At 34.1% G+C, this 21,976-nt stretch overlaps 1 protein-coding gene across 1 annotated transcript; it reads left to right on the forward strand.

Moving 5' to 3' along the window:
* Positions 1-1,519: 1,519 nt before the first annotated feature.
* Positions 1,520-21,182, forward strand: LOC110115997 (protein HESO1-like). The gene is made up of 8 exons (XM_020849457.2): positions 1,520-1,548; positions 1,641-1,690; positions 2,018-2,218; positions 3,190-3,351; positions 18,913-19,091; positions 19,189-19,284; positions 19,374-19,443; positions 19,669-21,182. Exons 1-8 carry the CDS (start codon positions 1,520-1,522, stop codon positions 19,848-19,850), a joined length of 969 nt encoding a protein of 322 aa, XP_020705116.1. The 3' UTR covers positions 19,851-21,182.
* The last annotated feature ends 794 nt before the right edge of the window (positions 21,183-21,976 follow it).

The raw sequence follows: 21,976 nt of genomic DNA on the forward strand, positions 1-21,976 counted from the left end.
AGATATTATCCTAGGTAAATCATAATGTTTCTCAAGATTCTTTTATGGATGATGATGGAGAGACTGGCGAGCAAGATGGAATGAGCCACATGCGATCTAGCGCTTGCCAAAAGAACACAGAAATTTTTATGATCTAAATCTGTAAACCGAAGTTGATTAGAAAACGACCACTGACAATTTACTTGGCTATTAAAGATGTTATGCTTGGTGCAATCTTGTGTTTAAATTGATGATTTGTCTTTTCATTCACAAATTTCATAATCTGTTGGCTTTGTATTATTCGTGATGACAGAAATGTAGCTATCCAATTAATCGCTATCGTGCTTGTTCACAAGATAATATGATGAGTTTGGAATTTATATCCAAATTATCCTTCTATTGTTTTGATATTTTAATAAAATCATGTCTGGTGTATTGATTTTATATGATGAGAAAAATTGAGATTTTTTTGTCTTGCAATAATACTTTTAATAAAATATAATATAATTAAAATATTCATTATATGAATTTTTATTTCCCAATCCCCCTTCACACTGGTATCTAAATATATATATATATATATATATATCATAGTATTTTAATTAAGTTTTTAAGCTTCTAATCACTAGATAGAATAGGCGCGGACACTGATTTTTTTTAGTTACAGATGTACCTACCGCTATCATCTCTTAGGAGGCGCATCGCATGACTGCGTAACTAGTCCCTCAACACAATCTAACGGGGAGACACAACGTTTAAAATGGAGGAAACCCTGTCATAATTATTGTATATCCCACATGGTCATTTGCTTTCTCCTCACAACTTAACACTTCTTGGTCTCGAAAGATTTGAGGGCCAGCGGAACGTGCCACATCACTCATTTGTTTTATACCACGACTATATACCACTGTGGATGATTTATCCGCAAGAATAATTTCTCCTAGCTTAAGCTTTTTACCAAAATCCTTTGAAATACTTATTTTTATCAGTTTTTCTTCCAAAAAGAAAAGAAGTTAAAAAGAAGTTGATATCAGTTTGACCTGGAGTCTTCGCAGCCAAAAGACAACGCCGCGATCTAATGGTCTTTTCAGTGCCCGCGCAGCTTTCTGGGATAAATTGTTAGGAGCTAATGGTCTTACTGATTGCTTTCTTCTCGTGGATTACTCTTGGTAGTCGGTAAACTGCAGTCTTTCTATCAATATTCTTTCCCAGTACCCCCATCTTTACAGCCATTAGTTATTTGATCGCGACACATTTTTAGGGTTTTGGATTCTCTTACCTTCTTCTTCCCCTTTTTCGGAAGCCAATGTTTTGATTTCTGCTCGTATATCTGCGTTTATCAATTGATCAGCTTCGCTTATCGAGCTGTAAACTTGAATTATGCTTATTATTGTTTTTTTTTTTATTTTAATTATGCTTATTATTGCTTGAACACAAAAAAAAAGATCATTTTTTATATCAAGTTGTTTGATTGTTTTTGAATGATAAATCGCTACAAGTTCTCCCAGTTGAGCTGTTGTTTTGATAGTGTTTTTAAGCGATGTCCGTGTCCATAATGACCCCCCCCTGGTATATATGTTTCCTCTTGCTGTTGGTATAATAATATAGCTTATTCTGTCACGTATTGCTGTCTTTTTTTTCTTTAAATAATTTTCTGGCAGTTTTTTCCTCGGGTCTTGCAACTGTAATCAATTTATTAAGGTTTCGTTTGGTAATCTTTTTGACTGTTTTTGTGGTAGGAAAATTAGCCTGTCCGTTTGAATGACAGCTTCTGAATTTTTTTCTTAGAACATTGCTTAAAAAAAAAAAAAAAACATGATTGAAACTATGGATGAGAAAATTGTTTTTAACGGCCAAAAAAATAAAGCATAAAGCCACCCCAAACAGAAAGTAAGATTGTTGTTGCATCTTCAATTGTGTTCTATGTTATCTATCCTTGAGTGGTTAATCTGCTTGAGTTGGGAAAGCTAATATGATGTTAATCGTTTATTTGATATTGTTATTTTTTCTTTGCTCATTTTCATTTTTTATTTTGTAGGAGTTCATAGTTCTTTGCTTGCTTATTCGAGTAACATGATGGCATATTCTGAGCCAGTAGACATCTATGTTCATTCTGAGTTAGAACTCTGCGTCAAGGAAATCCTTTCTTGTATCAAACCCACGGTGGCTGATATTCAAAATCGAGAAATTGCCATTAATGAGCTTACAGATGCTATTCAGATGGACCATAGATTAAGCGGTAATTGCTATCTATTATTTTTTAAGCAACTTTTGGTGTGTACTCCTCATGTGAATGAACTAAGTTTATTAATTAAACCAAGCTAACTGTTTTAAAATCGTGTTTTGATACACTTGCGCAAACTACCCATTAGTATCAACACTTTTGAGATCTTCTGAACAACTTAAACATTTCTTGTTAACTATCTAGCTCTCCATGTCTATGACAAAAAATATAATGATATATTATTAAATAGAAGAGAACAAGCATATTTGAACAGCATTACAAAATATTTTTAATGAATTTAATAATATTTGCGTGCAAGTATTTTACCTTCCTTGAATCTAAATTTATGATCGTCCTCTAGACAATATACAAAATTTTAATTTATTAAACCTTCTTATCTAAAATTTATGTCAAATATATTAGAGATTATATAAATATAATACACTTATCAGAGAATGATTAGACAAATTAAAAAATGAATTCATATAAAAAATTAAAATTTATTGAGTGAACAATAAACAAAAACCATACGAAAAAATCTTATTTAAAATCTCAAAATTATTTAAAATTAAACAAAATTGTTGTACTTAGTTTAAAAAAATTAATTTAATTTAAGAATATTTTTTTAAAAAAATTGACCTAATTAATTTTTTGAAAAGAAAATTAACAATATAAAAATATGGTTTTCATAAACAACTAGGGGAGAGAAAGAGACTCACGGTTACAGGCTACTGATGCGAATGAGAGAACGTGAAAACTTGATCGAAGGCTAGGACGACCATGATAATGCCTAGACGAGGAGACGCAATTTTTTTTTTTTTTTTTTACTTTGGTCGCAGCTATTAGATTTTTAATCTATGATTATATAAAAAAATTATCAAAAATAAAATTAAAAAAAAAAACTCATCTGCATCCATCATGTTCCTGATGAATATTAGTCTAATATTTCTGCATTCTATAATTTAGGATAAAATTTACAAATGCAGGTGCTTCGGTCAAGCCTTTCGGATCTTTTATTTCAAACCTTTACAGTAGATGGGGTGATTTGGACATCTCTATTGATATGACCCAATATAGCGCTTCTTCTGGGAATAGAAGGCGCAAGCTAAATGCACTAGAAAATATAATGTGGGCTTTACAAAGAACTGGTATTCTCTTATACAGAGATTTCCTTTCCTGTTTAAACCTGTCTATTCTTGAGAATTATTGCTAAAGATCAATAGTGAGAAACATAAACAATGACTGATAGACCAATTAGAATTCCAAATATTTCAAAATTGCACTTTTTGTATGTAACTGAGACAATGTTCAAAAATATTTGATTTGCATGAGATTAGGATACTTAAAGTTCTAACTTTGTGAATTGAGTGAGCTTTGAAGCTCTAACTTTGTTAATCAACCAATGGTAACCCTCCATTTCTTAGCTATCTCTAGACCCCCCACACATCAAACCACATGCAGAAGGACAAAACTGGCGAATCAAGCAACGCGCGCGTTAATGCGACACGTCACTTGAAAGGTCAAACTACCTTCGATTGCCAGACGGACTGGGTCGTTGTAATTAGGACGTTGAATTTGCCCAAATGGAGACCCTTCACAGTCAAATCAGACGAGATCGGTCCAAAGGGATGACCGACACCCGAGATTGACGTGCAACATCGCCCAAACGATATGCAATCTTAGAATGGATTTCGTCGTTGTGTTCAGAACATCGTCGACACTAAAAAAACTATATTTTATTTGTTCAAATGGAATTTCCTGGTGAAGTGGTGCGAATCCCGAGGCGACGCTATGCAAATCAAGGAAGTTAGCACTCGACGTCGCTGAAAAGACGTCCAATCACGAAACAAACTTCTCCGTTGCATTGGAAACATCCTCAATATCAAAAAATGACAGCCAATCAGAACAATTAAAGATGTGCAAGGAAAGAAGCACACATCCTGAGGAAGCGATGCACAAACAGCGAAAAATGGCACGCAACATAGCCCAAATGATGTCCGATTACAAAATGGACTTCGCTGTCACGTTCGGAATTCAACAATAATTAAATTGATTACCAATTTGTTCAATTAATGTCGTGCAAGTAAATCGACGTGGGTCTCGATGCAACGTGCACAAATCAAGAAAATTAGCATGTGCTGTTGCTCAAAAATCATAAGATATTAGGGGTGTCAATTTTTGACACGACCCGAAACATGACCCGAGCCAGACCCGGAAAAATCCAGGTTAGGATCAACCCGAACTCGAAATGGGTCAGGTTCAGGTTCAACAAAATCAACCCGTTTTAAAAATAGGATCGGGTTTGGGTTGACCTAGCAACCCGAAATAGACACAAAAACTCCTATTTGACCCGAAAACTCAAGATTGACCCGTTTTTTACCCGAAAATTGAAGATTGACCTGATTTTTTACCCGAAAACTAGCAATTTAAGGTTAACTTCAGGTCATTCGTGTCGGGTCGGGTTCATGTTCGAAAACCTGACCCATTTTTAAAAACGGGTTGGGTTCGAGTTGACCCGAATAGTGCCGAATCAGTTCCAGGTTCAACCCGAACCCGACCCATTGACCCGAATTGACACCCCTATAAGACATGCACATATAATCAAATTTATGTCATTTAAATTTGAATTTAATTATACAATTATACAGGAAATAATTAAAGAAATTTAAATATACATATATTTGAAATTATTCTCTATATATTGATTGTTTTAACATAATTTTTTTTTTAAAATACAGATCTTTTTATTTTGAAGAAACATAGGGGTTATTTATTAAATTTGGCTTAATATTTAATTTGAGAATGAATCCTAGTGATATTCTTGACCAAACATCAGCTTTTTGTGAGCTGGAGTTATTTTCATATTTGTCCACCTTGACAATTTGTTGTGGAGGATGGATGGATTTTAATTTAAGTGATTAATAGTTGAATTTTAATTTTAAATATTTTAGATTTTTGTAATTTCTGGAGATTTTGAGTTTTCACATGCATTTAAGAATTTGATAGGTATTTGAAATATTTGGAATTGACCTCTCCGATTGAGATCTTTTGTCAATGCGGCAATCATCAGGGTATATGGGGTCATTTGGAAATATATGTATTTTGTAGAAGTTTGAGGGCATTTAAGAATATATGATCCCTTCCGGTTGATATTTATACTCAACACTGTCATCATCGGGGCATATAGGGTCATTGTATTTTGTTCATTGAACCTTGTCGACTTTGTTAGTTGCCGACAGAGGATCGGGTTCAAGTCGGTTGTATACTTTTATTAATGAATTTTTATTTTCATAGACCTTGAAGGCCTAACATGAACTATAAAACAAATATTTCAGCTAACAACATGATCGTATATTTATTTAATGGTTCGAACCGTGTCAACTCCTATCTACCTGCATAGAAGGATTGGGCTTGAACTTGGGCCTATCATTTGACCTGCACACCATTCTTAGACATCACGTGTAGTCACTAGTTGACTGAGTCAGCTTGACCCACACTTGGTCAAAACAGACCTAATTAATGAAATCATTGCAAGTGATTCAATCAAAACCCCCCAAGCATTCACAATTAATCCACTATATGATTCAAGTGCACTCCAACCTATAATAGGTCAACTCATCATTGAGTTGTCAATGACTTTATCAACTCTTAAACATGGTCAAACCTCACCATGTAAATACTCTTTCACTCATATAATATATCAAATCACTTGAAACCTTTGCAAACTACTCAACCAACAAGCCATGGACTCTTCACAATCCATCTCATCAACCATTGATTGAGTTGACTGGTCAAACTAGTCAACTCGTTGCTTAAAGAACTATTTCTATGGTCAACCTGACCTATTCAACAAATGTAGCCCAACCCATGTGTCCATCCAGCCATTTAGATGTATTCTAAGAATGGTTTGAGTGCCACCTCAGCTCCATTGACCGGTCAAACAATCAAACTAGAGCTCAAGTGAGCTCTAGTGGTCAACCCGACCAAACTAACTCACCCAACCCAAACCAAGCACATCTAGCTCACTCAAACTACTCCAGAACCTTCCTAGGAGCTAACCTAACCAAATCCAAGTCCTAGTTTGAGTCCCAACTGCTCTATGCTCTAGTGGTCCCCCCCCCCCCTCCATGTGGGAAGGGCATCTATCATTGTCATATGAGCAGTACATTCTCTGCTCCTATAACCATTTGGGACACATGTCCTCCATCCATGCATCTTCCCTGATGCATCCTAACCCTCTATTTTCCCTCCAACACATGGAATAGGCTAAGATAGATGGATTCCTTCATTCTAAGATAATTCCTATTCTACTCATTCTCCTAGAACTCTAGCATCTCGTTTTGACTCCCTAGAGCTTCCTATCCATCTTTCTGGTGATTTCTTGATGTTTGGAGCTTGCCGGAGATGGGATCAAGGGCAAACCGTAGTCAAGTTCCTCTAAACTTTTCAAAGTCCAGTTCTAGTGATCCTCCAAGCTCAGGGTCTTCAAGGGAACTAAACACGGATAATCTACAAGTTCAACAAGACCTGAATCATCTAAAGTCATTGAGTATATTAAGGTATATTTAAAACCCTAAGTTTTTTTATAGGTTCTTAAATAACCTCTCAAGTAATGCATCAAATGGCTTAAAAACTCTTCGCTAATCTTCTTTAGAACTTATTATATCTATGTCCAAAGTTTCAGCTTATTTTGTTCACTATTTCATGAAAATGAAATAAAAAAAGATTCTAGGGTTTTCGGAGTATGGAGGTTGAAGATGAGCTTGTGACCCTTCGATTCGTTCTCTTTGGATTGAATGGTCACGATCTCATCAAATCTGTGACATGGTTTGATCGCTCGGTTTAGTGAGATGATCAGATCTTAGTCTGTTTAGATCTTGATCGTTCATTCAAACCGTCGGAGTTATTTCAACCGTCGGATTGTCCTCAATCAGGATCAAATTGTGGGTTTGATCTTAGCCGTTGGATCAGCAGGTTGTTAGATATGACGGCTTATAGCGATGCCACACTAGATAAGTGAGGAGGGTCCGCTTGACCGCCACCATTTGAATTGATCTCGTCTCGATGCGTGGAAAACCCCGACTTGGTCAGCACCGTCGTTTGACTCATTAGTTAAAAATCATTTAAATAATTTAAAAAAAATGTTCAAAACTTCAAAAAATCATAAGAAATTCATTTTAAATCTATTTTATGAGTTTTTGGGCTCTATGGATTCATAATGAAAATCTCTTTATTTTAAAAATAATTTTAGTTAATTTTGATAAGTATATTTTCTATTATTTTAGTTATACTATAAACATATTTTTATTTTTAAATAAAAATATATAAATCTTCTTTGTCTGAATTTTGGCAGAGATAAAATAGGTTCTATTCCTAATCTTTTTTTTTTTTTTTTTAAGCTCATTTGATGTACTTTTGATTTATATTTGAATTTATGAAAGTTTAGGTTATGTTTTGACTTAAACTTTTAAAATTTCATATATAATTCAAGTCAATTCTTACAATTGCATGTTAGAATCCTATGGAATCAATGAGAGGTCTCATCTCATTGAAAAATGTGTTTAGATCATAGTCATGCATAGTCTAATCAAAATTTATTTTTAATAATACATTGCTTTTAATGAATAGTTGTCAAGCTATGCATGATCATGGTATCAAATTGAACTGAATTTTATTTGGAGATATTTGCTTGTGTCCCCAAGTCATTTCATTTCAATTTGATTCTTCTCTTTCTTGATAGTTAATTGTTTAAGTCATAGATCATCTAGTAACCTATAACTTCAATAATTTGCTATGAGATCTTTCCATAGGATATTAGGACATTAGTACACTTGCTCATGATTATTTTGTGGTGTGATTGTAATTAGTGTTCAAAGGGTTAGAAAAACTTGATTGCTATCCTATATCTTAGTGACACCACTAAGGATAATAACTAAGAGCCTTATCTTAATTAACTTAGATCAATATAGGAAGAACTACACACATCCTTTTTGAGATGAAACATAAACATAGAAAACTAGCTTCATATACCTTTTGATCAAATTCATCTTGATCTGACATTAATCAACCTTCAAACAACTATTAAATTTAGGTGACCCTTCTTTAAGGGTCTAAATTTTCAATAATCCAAATAAATCAAATAAAATTTCTAAAAATCTAAATCAACCCAAATTAACTCCAATCAACTCTAAGTCAAACTTACAATAATTCAAAATTAAAACTAAGACTTAAATTTCATTAAATCTTTAATCAAACCTTAATCAGCCTTTAATTAACCTTTAATTACATAAACCATAATAATTTAAATAAAATTCTTTAAAAATTCAAATTAATTTCAATGAACCCTAAATTAAGTTCATAAGCAATCTAAAATCAAATTTAAATTTAAACCTCATTTAAACTCTAATTAAATCTTTAAATACCTTTAATTAAACATTAATTAAATAATAACTTAAAATTTTATATTCAACTTAAATAAAATTTTTTGAAAAATTTTCTAATATAATTTAATTAATAAATCATCCATATTTAATTAAAAATTATTAAAATCCAATAATTAAATAAAAATTCTAAATATTATGACAAAATTCATAATCATTTAAATTAAATTCTAATTCATTTAAATTAAATTAATTTGATAATTTGATTGGTTGAAATTTATTTTAACCATTTAAATTTTATTATTAATTAAAATTGAATGGATTAAGGCCTTTATGCCTAAAACTTGATTCCTTTTTGAGAGTTTTAGGCATTTTGATTTAAAGGACTTTTAAATACTTAAATAACAAAAAAGATATCTTATGTGTTATGCATGATTCCTTTTAGGAAGGTACTAACACATTTAGATTAAGGGGTCTTCAAACAAATAATAATAGACAGACCTTATGTGGCATATATGATTCCTTTTGGAAAGTATGTCACATTCCATTTATAAGGTCCATTTCTCTTTCTCTAATAAAATTTTGGGGACTCTTAAATGTACACATGTCTTCTCTATAACATAGGTGTTCATTTTGAAAGTCCAATGACTTATAAATTGATAACTTCTTGCACTTGAGGGGTTATTAATCTATAAGTTCTTTAAAATTAAATTAATAATTCTAACATTTAAAATTAGAATAATTTAAAAGTCAAATACATACTACTTAAACTTCAATTAAATTCCTTTTTGGCCTTTAATAATAAACCTTAATAATACATATAATTCAAACATAAATTTCTATAGGACCTATCCAAGCCATATGACCTTTTTCACACACTTAGATGCTTGATAAGACAATCAACTTTAGCCTAGGCTAGACTGGTGGTTTGTTGTGGTTTGATTGTGGGTGTCTTGTCTAGACGACACCCATATTTGTTTGCTTACTTTTCTATAAAAATTATAACATGCATACTTACTTTATGTCAGTGCACCAGAGAGCGGAGTGAATAAGTGAGGACCGTGTACTCTACTTTTCTATTTTTACTTTCTTACATTTATAACTATTCACAACGCACTTATGGCATACATTTTAATTTATGTATTTTACTTACATGCTTTTACTTTCATGTAAAAGTAGAATGTTTCTAGGGACTGATATACTATAAAGAGATGTAATTTTCATTTCCTATATTTTTATATATAGATCGAGTTGTACAGTGTCTTGAGTTTGTAAAAGAATAAAAAATGACTGCTTATATACATACAAATGTGGCTCCAAAAAGTAATATCCTCCCTAAGGAAGATGTTCCTTTTTAAAATTCCATAAAAGACTTGGAGCCTCAAGACCATAAGCAATTATATTTGATTCTACTTTCTTATAGGCTTAGATCCCAGATTTATTATCGGTAGGGCCTGGCCACCTTTATTTTACTGCAAACCCTGGGATATAACCTGTAAATTCTATATTAATAAAATCAGCTCTTTTATATATACTATTTCATGCATCATTAACGTTCGTATAGATTTTATATTTTTTTATAAGCATGTTATATTGCATCTGATTCAAAATTTTTAACTATTCCTTTATTTCTAGGATAGAGCTATCTTAAATCTTGCATGAATTATTATGATTAGGATTGTTAGCTGGCAGCCCACTCTAGGCAGGTGGTAAGTCCATAATGTATATACTTTCTCCTTGCACTTTTTAAATTTTTAATCAAATCTAAATCTTTCAAATTCAGTGTTAGAAGTTATAATCTAAAGCTTGATCATAGAAAACTTAATTAGCCCAAATATTTTTTTAAACTTATATATATTTTAAAATTATTTAGTCTTCATTTTAATCGAGAGTATTCCCTTATGGATGTAATTAACTGTAGGGGCTTGCCCCTATAGGAAGTCTAAACCCAGAATAAAATAAACACTATCTTATTTTCCTTTCTAAGGTAGGGAAAAATCTGTAAACGTAGATTAGCCTTATTTATATTTTAAATTCAATTTCATAATCAAAAGATAGAACAATATTCGATTTGATTCATAGTTAATTGAATATTTTCTATATTTGATTATGGAAATGAATCTATGATTCGTTAATCTAATTGGGACAATATGATAATATGCTTATCATCCATCGGGATGATGATATGTATATTCCCCACGCTAAACTCGATTAGAAGAATGAATTATAGTTTTCTTTCTTTAAAATTGATAGAATGATATTAGTCAACTCTTCGGGGTGGTACAATGTGATGCCCCAGAATCAAATAGTGAAAGGATTTGTCTAACATTCTGATCGAACTCCATTCCAGTTGCCTTGCTCGGACCTGAAATTTAAACCACATATAATGAGCTTACAAAGCCCAGCAGGTCACCAAAGCCTACAACTGAAATCAAAGCACGGCGATGCTATCAATATGCAGGTCAATAAAATCAAGTCAATCAATGGTCAATGAGTCTATGCAATGCGGAAATCCATCGTCAATGAAATCAAGTCCATACAGCGGAAATCAAATCAGTAAGTGCTTCCAATCACTATCTATCCTATGTAGCAGTTATCTTATCAATCAATACTATCAGTTCTAATCATCGTATCGTCTAATCAATTCATTGTACCTATATCATCAATCAAATCAATAGGATGTCTGTATCAATTAATAGCAATCAATAGCGTCAATTAATTCAATAAGGGACTCGTGTCAGAACGTACTCTTGCAAATCAGTCAATCCAATTATGTTCAATGACACTACGACAGATTCAATAATGACGACGTCAGACGTACGATGACAGTAGGGAAATCATCTCAATCAATAAAGCACTTTCCAGTCAATTATATCTAACAGCAGGGAATTCCATCGAACAATCGAATCAACTCAATAATCAACCTAGCAATTGAAAAAAATCTATACAAATGAAATCATTAGCAGGTCAATTGGACTCAAATCAATACGATCAGCTTCATAAAGGAAATATATTCTACGATAAATCAAATCCATACGGCAACAATCATTCAATCAATCAATCGAGAACGGTACGACGAACTCAATGTATCAATATCATGTCAGGATCTGTCGTATCAATAATTATTCATATGTCATATATCATATCTATATCAATGTCGATATCAGTATCTATCAATCGATATAATCTAATATTCATGTCGCTGTCGATTATCTATGAATCAATACCACAGAATCCATATCCATATCGTGCCGTGAATCAATACAATACTATATCAATATCAAGTGTCATCTCTATGAATCAATACGCAGGATCCATATCATATTGGTGGCCGGTAATATACGAGGTGCCGGTATCAAATACGAGGTGCCGTATCAATACGATAAATCCAATCGGAAAAGCAATACGATAAATCAATAAAATCAATAAATCCGTCAAATCAATCAAATCCAGTCTTATACTATCAAGTCGATCAAAGCAATCAGAAAGAAATACGATAAATCAATAGCCAGCAGAAGTCAAATCGATAAAGAATTCAATTGTATCAATGAGTCTATGAATCTATGCCGTCCATGTCCATATCAATATCAATAATCAATAATCAAGTAGTATCAATGCTCAATGATCAATCAATGAAATCAATGAATCCGTTCAATAATAAATCAATTCGATAAATCCAATCGAGATCAATAAATCAATGCAGATCAGGAAATCCATACAATGCCATATATCTATAACATGCAATCCATAAAATGGTCTTAACTCGACAAGCACAAACACTAGTCATTGATCAATAGTGCTGTTGTAGAAATCCATATGCTTGTTGTAGAATCTATATTACTGTTTGTAGATATCTTCGCTACAGTTGGTTCTATCAAAGAAGAGTCGTCACTCTTTTGTCCGCGTCGGCATATAAAATAAACTCCTTATAACTTCCCAATCGTTATATACGATGATCTATGGTTTAAAGGAAAGCCCGTCAGCCCATCATCCTGTACAGGTCAATATCAATCTCCAACCAACGTTCAACCAGGTTCCCACTTGTCTTTCAGTAACAATCATCAATGCATAATCGATGCAATAAACAATAATAAAGAAATCTAGGACAATCATATCAATAGTCATACACATATCAATGCAATCTAATCAATCTCAGGAAATCAGAAATCGTACGAAAATCGGGCAGAGTAACGGCAGTCGGTCAAATTTACACAAAAAATCCTGCAAAAAGGCACAAATTCCAAATTCTTTCAAATTACAGTAGAATATCTATAACATCAATACAAGACTATTAGTCTATAGAAACCAAATCAAATCAAGTCCTGATATTTTCTATTCAATTAAAATCGCGTAGAATCAATTCCGACCGGTAAAAAATCTTCGTAGAATACAGTCAAATCGTGTACAATGATCATATCTATAACATACTAAAAGTTGTGCGGTGAAAGTTGTGTCAAATCAAAATCATGTCGAAAAGTCGACTACGAAAATACAAAACAGATCACAACTCGGCCAAAACTCAATATCTTTGAAAAACAGAAATAGGATCGGAGTCCTTACCACGAGATCTACACTTTTCCCAACAGCAGCGTCGGACGAAAAGCGCTCCGCGGCCTCCAAAACCCAAGATTCCTCTTTTTCCCTTTCTCTTTCTCTCTCTAAAATCAGATATTTTGTTTTTAAAATGATTTTCTCTCTCCTCAAAACAAGCTGATTTTCTTATATCATTAGTCGGATCGGCCTGGCCGATCACCACATCGTCCCGGGACGATCAGACCAAAATCGATCGTCCTGGACGACTCCCAGAACTATTTTCAGGCCGATATTTTCTACAGTGCCGATCGGCCTGGACGATCTCAAATCGTCCCGAACGATCCTGAGAGGAAAAACCAAATCAGAGGGGAACAGTAAGGGAACGAGGTCTCACATACAATGTCCAATTATGTGGATTTAATTGAAAGAAAATATTAAAATACAAATAAAATAAATCGCATGAGACCAGAATAGTATTTTTAAAAATATTTCTCACAGACGCCTCACATGAGTATCCCTATGCACTGGAGACTCATCATATCTACAGCAAATCTCTTGTTGTCACTTATATGCAAGTAAATGTGCTCATCTGTGAATTGTCATTGACTACTAGTTGAGCTACATTCGCGTCAGTACCTTTGTACATATTAGCCAGTGAATCATCATGTTCCTCAGCAGCTTACCATATTCATTGTATTTCAACTTCTAGTGTTTGTAGAAAACTATTATATACATCTACGAGCTGGTTTTCATTGATTGGAGGGAAGCCTTAGCGTTCTTTCATATTCTTCATAGGTTCTTCATGAATATGTTATCCATGATCAAGGTGATTTGTATGCACTTATGTTATATGCTACATTTAGATTGATTGTAGCCTGCTAACATTAGCTCATAAGCATGTGTTTAGTAATTTATCATGATTCTTTTGATTACTCATTGGTCTTCATATTGTTTGCTGCCTCTGGATGGGATATAGACTTCTCATCCACCGTGAGTCATTATTTATAAGCAAGTCGTTACATCTCCAATTTGATTTGTTAATGTTCATTTGCTTGATCAAAGTTGTCAGTTGGTTGCATGAAGTTCATTTGAATGCAATCATCTTAAGCAAATTATATTGAAGTTCACAAATCCTTGTTCATTTAATTTAAGTTTTGTAGCCAAGGCCCCTGCAGTTTGTTCACACCATGTTCAAGTTCAAGTTCTAATCAAGTTTTTCTTGGTGTAGCTTTATTCAAGTCCTTTGTTGTCCAAATCAAGCTTGAGTTAATGTTCAGTTTATTTCATTTGAGTTCAAATCCAGTTCAAGTTTGAGTCCAAGTTCATTTTTAAGTCTTTTTGTATTTATTCAAGTCTAGTCCTCTACATTTAGTTTAAGTTCAAGTCTCATGTTCAGTGCAAATTTCGGCAGCCTCCTAGCATCTCCCATGTTTAGGAGAAATTTTAAGAGTCTGGGTTTATCCCACCATGCTAATAAAAGCGTGTATGATAGGTGTCCTTAGACGTCACGCATGTAGTTTTCATTCCCACAGCGCCAATAAAGACGTGTATGGGGTCTTTGAGAGTACTTATTTTACAAGACAATTGGTTTCCCTTTGCTTGAGGGTACTTACAAGTAACCTTGTCTTGTCGTAGGCATTGTATCAGGTTCCCATCCTACCATGCTAATAAAAGCGTGTATAGGCAATTTTTCAATATGTCGTAAATGCTGAAATGGTACTTTTGAAAACCTGCTTTGTCACGAGCACCGCAATAAACTTCCTCCTACCATACTAATAAAAGTGTGTATAAGTGATTGTTTTATTGTGCTACTAGAATAAAAAATGGGCTCTCAGAATTTTGAGTTTGGAGGGGTTATACATTTGCGTTGTGGTGGTGACGATGAAGTTGGCACGCATATCGAGGCGAGGGAAGCATTTCTCTTTATATTATTATTAATTATATTCAATTATGATTGATAATATTTAATTATAATTAAAAATAATTAATCATAATTAAACTTAATTGATTATGATAAATGTATGATGAATAATAATTAACTATAATTAAACATAATTAATGATGATTAAATTTAACTATTATAAATTTATAACTAATTTATAATTATTCATAATTAATTATAATTAAAAATAATTAACTATAATTAATTCGTGCATAATTTATAATAGAATATATGCAAGATTTGAACTAGATTAAATATGGTATGCAGGATTTAATTGGATTCATGCAACTGTTAACTCTCACAGTAATTAAACCCTCAGTTTTCTCTGTTTGCAATGGGTTGTTTTTTATTTTTATTTTTATTTTTGAATAAAAGATGCATATTGCATTAATGCTAAAGAAAGAAAGAAAATTACAAACTACTAAAGAAAAATAAACCTATTACAGTGCTTCCTAATCAAGTCGACAAAGCTTGATGGAAGTTTTGTATCTACGAATGTTTCCCAATAAAAATAGCCTAATAATGCAAGATGGGAGCAATAATCTGCCACCTTATTATAATCTCTTGGAACAAAATTAAAAATGATGTTGTTGAAGACTTCAAGAAAAGAAAGGTCCAGCCTATAAGATTTATTCTTCTCTGAGTTCATCTTTATTGAGAATTGGAGATTATTAATGATATTTACATTGTCTCCTTCCACTATTATTCCTTTATATTCGCTTATCCATTATTGAATGTAATTGTCAAAAGTAATTATTGATTTTAGCTCCAAAAAAGCAATGTCCCAATGTATCATTTTTTTTCCATAAGCACACATCATTCTCCCTTTGTGGTCTCTTAGCACTCCTACAATACCTGCCACATTTGATAGTAAAACTACCGCGTCTACATTCAGTTTCATCCAACCTTCAGGTGAGGGGCGCCAAGCTTTGGACAACGTTTGCTGATTGGTGTCCCAATTCTTCTCGATTGGAGCTAACTGTATAGAACAAGCATTAGATAAAATTTCAGCCGCTATATATGCTGTAGTTGGAACAGTTTTTCCATGTTTTGAGACGTTATGAAACTTCCAATTATAGTGAACTACTAAAACATAAATTCTAGCCAATCCAGCATTCATTCTTGCTCTGTTTTGTAGTTCGTCTTCACATTGCAATATACTTTGAAACAAAGGAACGTTGATTCCCCATTGTCTCAACTTCAGCAATATTTCAACTAGCTTAGATCATCTAACAACAATGTGTTGAGTATCTTCTGGAATTTGGCATCCTCTAGGACAGTCCTTGTTGCCAGTTAAGCTTCTATGGTGTAACCACTCATTGGGCAGCAATGCTTCATTCAGTAATCTTCACAAAAACAGAAATTCCCTTTGATTAACTTTCATATTTTTTTATCCATCTAATATTTTTCGCCTTATCGCTTTGAACTTGAGTAATAGTTTCATAAGACAGTGTTGTGATTGATCTCCCTGAGTTATTGCAGATTAGTTCAATCTTATCTTCATTATCCTCATTTCCAATAGAAACTTGTTGTATCAGTTTACCCATTTCTTCTGAAAAATAAATGTTCAACTTCTCCTTGTTCCAATTTCCATCATCTTTGATTAATATAGAAACCTTCTCATCATTCAACTCGTTTACATTACATGTAGCCGGCCAAGAGTTAAGTCTTCTGTCAAGTATCCAAGTGTCTCTTGTAATGTTAATTTTTTCTCCATTCTTAACTCTCCATCTTATTATTGGTTTCAGGAATATTGCACCTTCTTTCAAAATTCTCCAAGTTGGAGATGCATATATTTTAACACCTTCATCCCAAATGCCATCACCATACTTGTATTTTAAAACTCTGTTTAAGAGTGAATCTTGATCTTGTAAGAAGTTCCATGCTAGTCTTGCTCTCAGCGGGCCTTGTCTTTCCAATGCTCCTAGTTTATCGAAACCTCCTGCTTTGATAGATAGGCATAATGTATCCCAAGCTATGTAATGCAGTCCTTGTCTCCCATCTTCCTTATGCCATAAAAAATTCCTGCTTGGTTCCATGATCTCATACAAGGTGGTGCATTCATTAATACCAAGAAGTATTTTGATGACAATTGATAGCATTCTTCCTGCCTTGGATATCCACCGTGCTCCCCATGAATTCAATCTATACATTGCTTTCTCAATTGCGTAATTGAAATCTAAAGCTTTCAATCTTCTTAATTCCAATTTAATTTAGAGCACAAAATGAACAAATTAGGAGATAGTGGAGATCCCTATCTGAAGTTGCATTTATCCATATTGCAATGGGCTGTTTGGCGATAGGAAATGAGCAAGATTTATACTAACTCCTGTGGGGAGACGGGATTAATGCAGGTTTTGTTAACTTAATCCCGTCGGCACGTCAAACAGGATTTAGGGACTTTTAAATCTTACAACGAATTAAATCCTCTGTTTCCCTGCACTTTGCCTGGTGGATTTGCGGGATTTAGCCGAAGAAGCCCGTGCAAGGGATAAAGTTACCTTCACAATGAGCGGCTCCTGTCCTTGCTTTCGATCAAAATGTCGTAACTTCCGCTCCAACAGGAAGGGAACGTCGTCGAGGGTGCGAAGTCAACAACAACGAAGGAGGCGAAGGATGGAGGTCGGCTAGGTCTTGTGATTGGTTCGGCTGCCGTCGACAAAGAAGGAAGGAGGAGGTCCGGAGCCAGAGGTTTGATTTGACGTCAAGTTCGGCTACAGGAGAGGTTTTGACGGAAGCAAGAGGTCGACGACGTTGGTTTGCTTGCGGTTGGATGCAGTTGGATGTGTCTTGGAAGTGAGGAAGAGGGAAGGAGGCGGAGATGGGTTGAGGCTTCAGCTAGGGTAGTCGGCGGCAGAGGAATTCGCCAAACTTAGCGAGAGGAAGAGGTAGAGCAGCAATCGAAAGCTACACCCCTTTCGGGCAGGACAAAGCAATCAAGGCGAATGTGGGAGAGGCGGCGTCGGATCGTGCGTAGGATGTCCGAACCGAAGATATGCGGGATTTGAGGGATTTTGCGATCGTGCAAGTTCGGCGCTACAGGCACGAAAGAATTTTTTTTTTCTTGTTTTATTTGCTACAGCATACAGGTCAATAGATATCATAATTAAGTAATCTTGGGCTTGTTGGATTCATCTCTTCAAGCCACTGGATTCGATTATAAGCATGTCATATTTGAAGAATATGTGATTACCTAATTAATGCTTTGAAGGTTCATGAAATCGGAATTTAGATGGTCCCAAATTTAATTTTGAAAGTTTTCCATTCAAATATGCCTCAAAATTAGTGATTGATCAAGGTGATTTTTGATGATGTGTCAATAATAACTGTAACAAAACCAAAATTAAATATTATGCCAAAATTTTTCTTTCATGATTCTTTTGGAGAACCTTTATGTTGGTGATCACATCACTTGCTTTAAGTGGATTCTGGTGCTGTTTCCTTTTTTTTTTAACTTTTCAATTAGCTTATGGATTCTTGCAAAGAATTATAATATTTATTTTTTACTACAAGGGTAATTGTAAATCTTTTGTGAAGTGTGTTTTATTCAAATTCTGTTTTCATGTTTTTATTTATTGACACTTTCCTAAATTGCCTACTAAAAGTCAAATGTTAAAAACTTAAAATGCTTGCGAATCTTTAGAGATTTGAAGAAAACATATGTTGCAACACCAAGAAAGTGGCAACTTATTTTTTCTTACCACTTTTCGCCAATCCTCAAGTTATTTTCAGTAAAATATTTTTATTTTACAGTCGCCATTCATTTGAAATGAAGTAGTTGGTGTTTCTCTCCATCTTTTTCTATTAGGGGTTGTTTTTTGACCGTTATATTTGATTATGATGTTCTTTTCCAGGTGTTGCAAATAATATGAAGTTTATCCGACTTGCTAGAGTACCTCTTGTCGTGTATCAGAGCAGATGCTACAATATATCTTGTGACATCTCTATCGATAACCAAGCTGGTTATGTCAAGTCTTGTCTCCTGCGTTTGATCAGCTACATTGATGAGCGATTCCGTGAATTAGTTTTGTTGGTATTATTTATTTGCTTGAGGCAGTGACCTGATTAATTGACTAGTTTGATTTTTATGAATAGCTTCCTCTTGTATATGATTGTATTCTTCAATGCAGATCAAAGAATGCGCCAAAGCACAACATCTTAATGACCCAAGAGCAGGGACTTTAAATTCTTACTCACTTTGCCTACTGATTATCTTCCACTTTCAGGTTTTCCTCGACCCTTACATACTTTGGAGGTTTACTTTTAAATATTATGGCTGGGCATGGTTTTAATGCTTCAGTGTCTTGCATATCAGACATGCAGGCCTGCAATTTTTCCTCCTCTCAGGGATTTATATAAGGGAAATATTGTTAATGATTTGAAAGGTATATGACTACTGTTTGGTTCTTCTAAGATCACTCTCTTTCTGTCTATCTCTTTGTCAATGATAACCTTTTGTGTAAAACATATTCAGAAAATATACTGATATTCTAGGACTTGCCGGCTTGTAAGGTTGTTCAATCTTTACTAGAATAATGTAATTTGTTCTAGCAGACATTGCAAGGTTTGTTTATAGGTTTCATGCTTATTGTCCTTTCTTTTTCATGAAGGTCACACTACATGGAGACACGTTGAGGATTCCTTTGCTGCAAAAAGTGCTACGTTTATGTCCCAATTTTCTGGTCAGAGAAACCAAAGCTCTATTTGTCAGCTTTTAATTTCTTTCTTTGACAAGGTAATTCTCCAAGAATTGTGTTGGTACTTGATTATATTATTTGGAATATGTTATTGAAATACATCGCTGTCCATACCTCAAGAGTACAAAGAATAACTTAGTGAACTAAATTGGCATTTAGTACTATACTCCCAAAATGATGTTAACTAGTTATGCATAAACACAAGTGCAGAAATTTTTTGTAATAATATTCATTAGCCTCTCCAAAGAGGAAGAGGGGATATAAATAGCTAGGATTTACAATAAATAAATAAAAGACACACATGACCCTAAGGGTCACAAGCAACTATTCCCTCAAGTGAGGGTTGAAACGAAAAAATGCATAAATAAATTAAATACATATGATAACTCAAAATTAAATCGGTGCGATCATGGCCGTAGATCGTCGCCCTCGTCTCTAATAAACCTTCCAAGGTCAGATGTCCTCATCAAAACCAGTCTGATTTTTATTTTGGCGTTGATGTAGAAGGAATTTTATTTTTATTAGTCTTATTTTTATTTATATCATTAAGTTAACAATTGGCTAGCATGTCAAACCTCAGTCAAGTCTTTTTGCCATATATTAGGGTTATTTTAGCCTTTAACCCCTCAGCCTCAACTCCTACCATTCTTTGTGACAACATATCAGCCCTTTCTTATATTTGTCCAATAAGAATCCCTTGGATCTGCAAACATCTGGGATAATGTCAAGGACACACCTAAACAAGTATCAAAGCATAGAGATCATCTTCATTCTAGTTTCAAGAATAAAGATGATCTCTATGCTTTGATCTTGGTTTAGGTAGGTCCTTGGCATTATCCTAGATGTTTTTAACTTCTAGAAATTCTTGTTGGACGAATAGAAGAAAGGGCCTTACATCCAGATCCAATCCTCCTCATGAAAGGTTAAACTTCAGATGGAAATTTCTGTTGATGAAAAAGGTATTGCTCTTATGGCTTCATCGCAGAGCATGACCGGAAATTGATAGAAAATGCTGTGAATTGCTTTGCCTAATGCCAATGAGATTTTAGGAGTGAAACACAGCTTGATCCTGACCATCTACAACTGATCACCTCATCTTCAAAAGCAGGCCCTATCTGCACTAAAACTATGTTTAAATATGAATTATAAAAAGGTCCAAAGTTGTGGACCAATTGAAAGGTAACAATTGAGCATATTAAGACCCATCTTGTTGACTGATAACTTGAAGGTGACCTAATCAATGGTTTGAGATTTGTGGGTTCCACTTTCATGGCCTATTTAGGAATTGCCTCATGTATTGAATTTCATGCAATGAGGGATGCCCATCTAGTCCTATATCAACTAACAGCTCGTTCTCTACTCATTAAACAATTTACATTAATTTCTTCGGATAATTAATCATTTGAATACAAACTCAAATATTTTGTCTATCATTAACAAACATAACACAAATAAAATTTCATTCGTTTGCATTCAATTTGATAAAAAGTTAAAAACTCATTAAAATATGTATATTCAATACCTCAGATGGTCAGTCATAATCGATGTTTTCAGTCTTTTATTGTTACCTTGGAAGGTATAACCTCTAATAATAAAATGAGCCAATGTTCAAAAATCATGCCTTTGGCATATTGTCACCCCTATCCTAAGGGGACCTCACCTTGGATGAGGTAGCTTGAGATTCCTAACGAGGCACCTAACTATCACATCTAAGGCTGAGAAACAAACCCAAAAGTTACCTAATGAAAACTCCCAATATTTTTTGCTCTAATGCTTGTAATCAAAGCAAGAAGCTTGTTTTGAAGCTATATTTTCACCACTAAAGCTCCTTGACCGTTTAGATTGGCCGACGGAATATAATGGGATGACTATGCTAGCATCTTTTAATGTGAGTATCAATCAACCTTCTTAACAAGTCAGGAGTGTTTATTACTTGTGGGGACTTTGGCTAATAGCAAGTGTAATATCAAAATCTGCTCCAGGATCGTCCAGGACGATCTGGGATCGTCCTGGAACGATCAGTTGAGAATTTGCTCCAGAATTTGCCCAGATTTGCTCCAGGTGATTTTCTGTAAGCATCGTCCAGTCCGATCGAGGCTTCGGCCAGGCCGATTGGCACTGTTCAAAATATCGGCCTGAAACTAGTTATGGGAACCGTCCAGGACGATCCAATTTGGTCTGATCGTCCCGGGACGATCTGGCGATCGGCCGGGCCGATCTG

The sequence above is a fragment of the Dendrobium catenatum genome, unplaced genomic scaffold (genome assembly GCF_001605985.2).
Source record: "Dendrobium catenatum unplaced genomic scaffold, ASM160598v2 fragScaff_scaffold_1028, whole genome shotgun sequence".
Lineage (NCBI taxonomy): Eukaryota > Viridiplantae > Streptophyta > Magnoliopsida > Asparagales > Orchidaceae > Dendrobium > Dendrobium catenatum.

What these genes read in the sequence shown, in the direction of transcription:
- LOC110115997 (XM_020849457.2), top strand. Translation starts at nt 1,520, where the DNA reads ATGTCCGTGTCCATAATGACCCCCCCCTG. An exon ending in TCCGTGAATTAGTTTTGTTG is followed by an intron (nt 19,092 to 19,188) that starts GTATTATTTATT and finishes TCTTCAATGCAG; the next exon opens with ATCAAAGAATGCGCCAAAGC. An exon ending in TGATTATCTTCCACTTTCAG is followed by an intron (nt 19,285 to 19,373) that starts GTTTTCCTCGAC and finishes CTTGCATATCAG; the next exon opens with ACATGCAGGCCTGCAATTTT.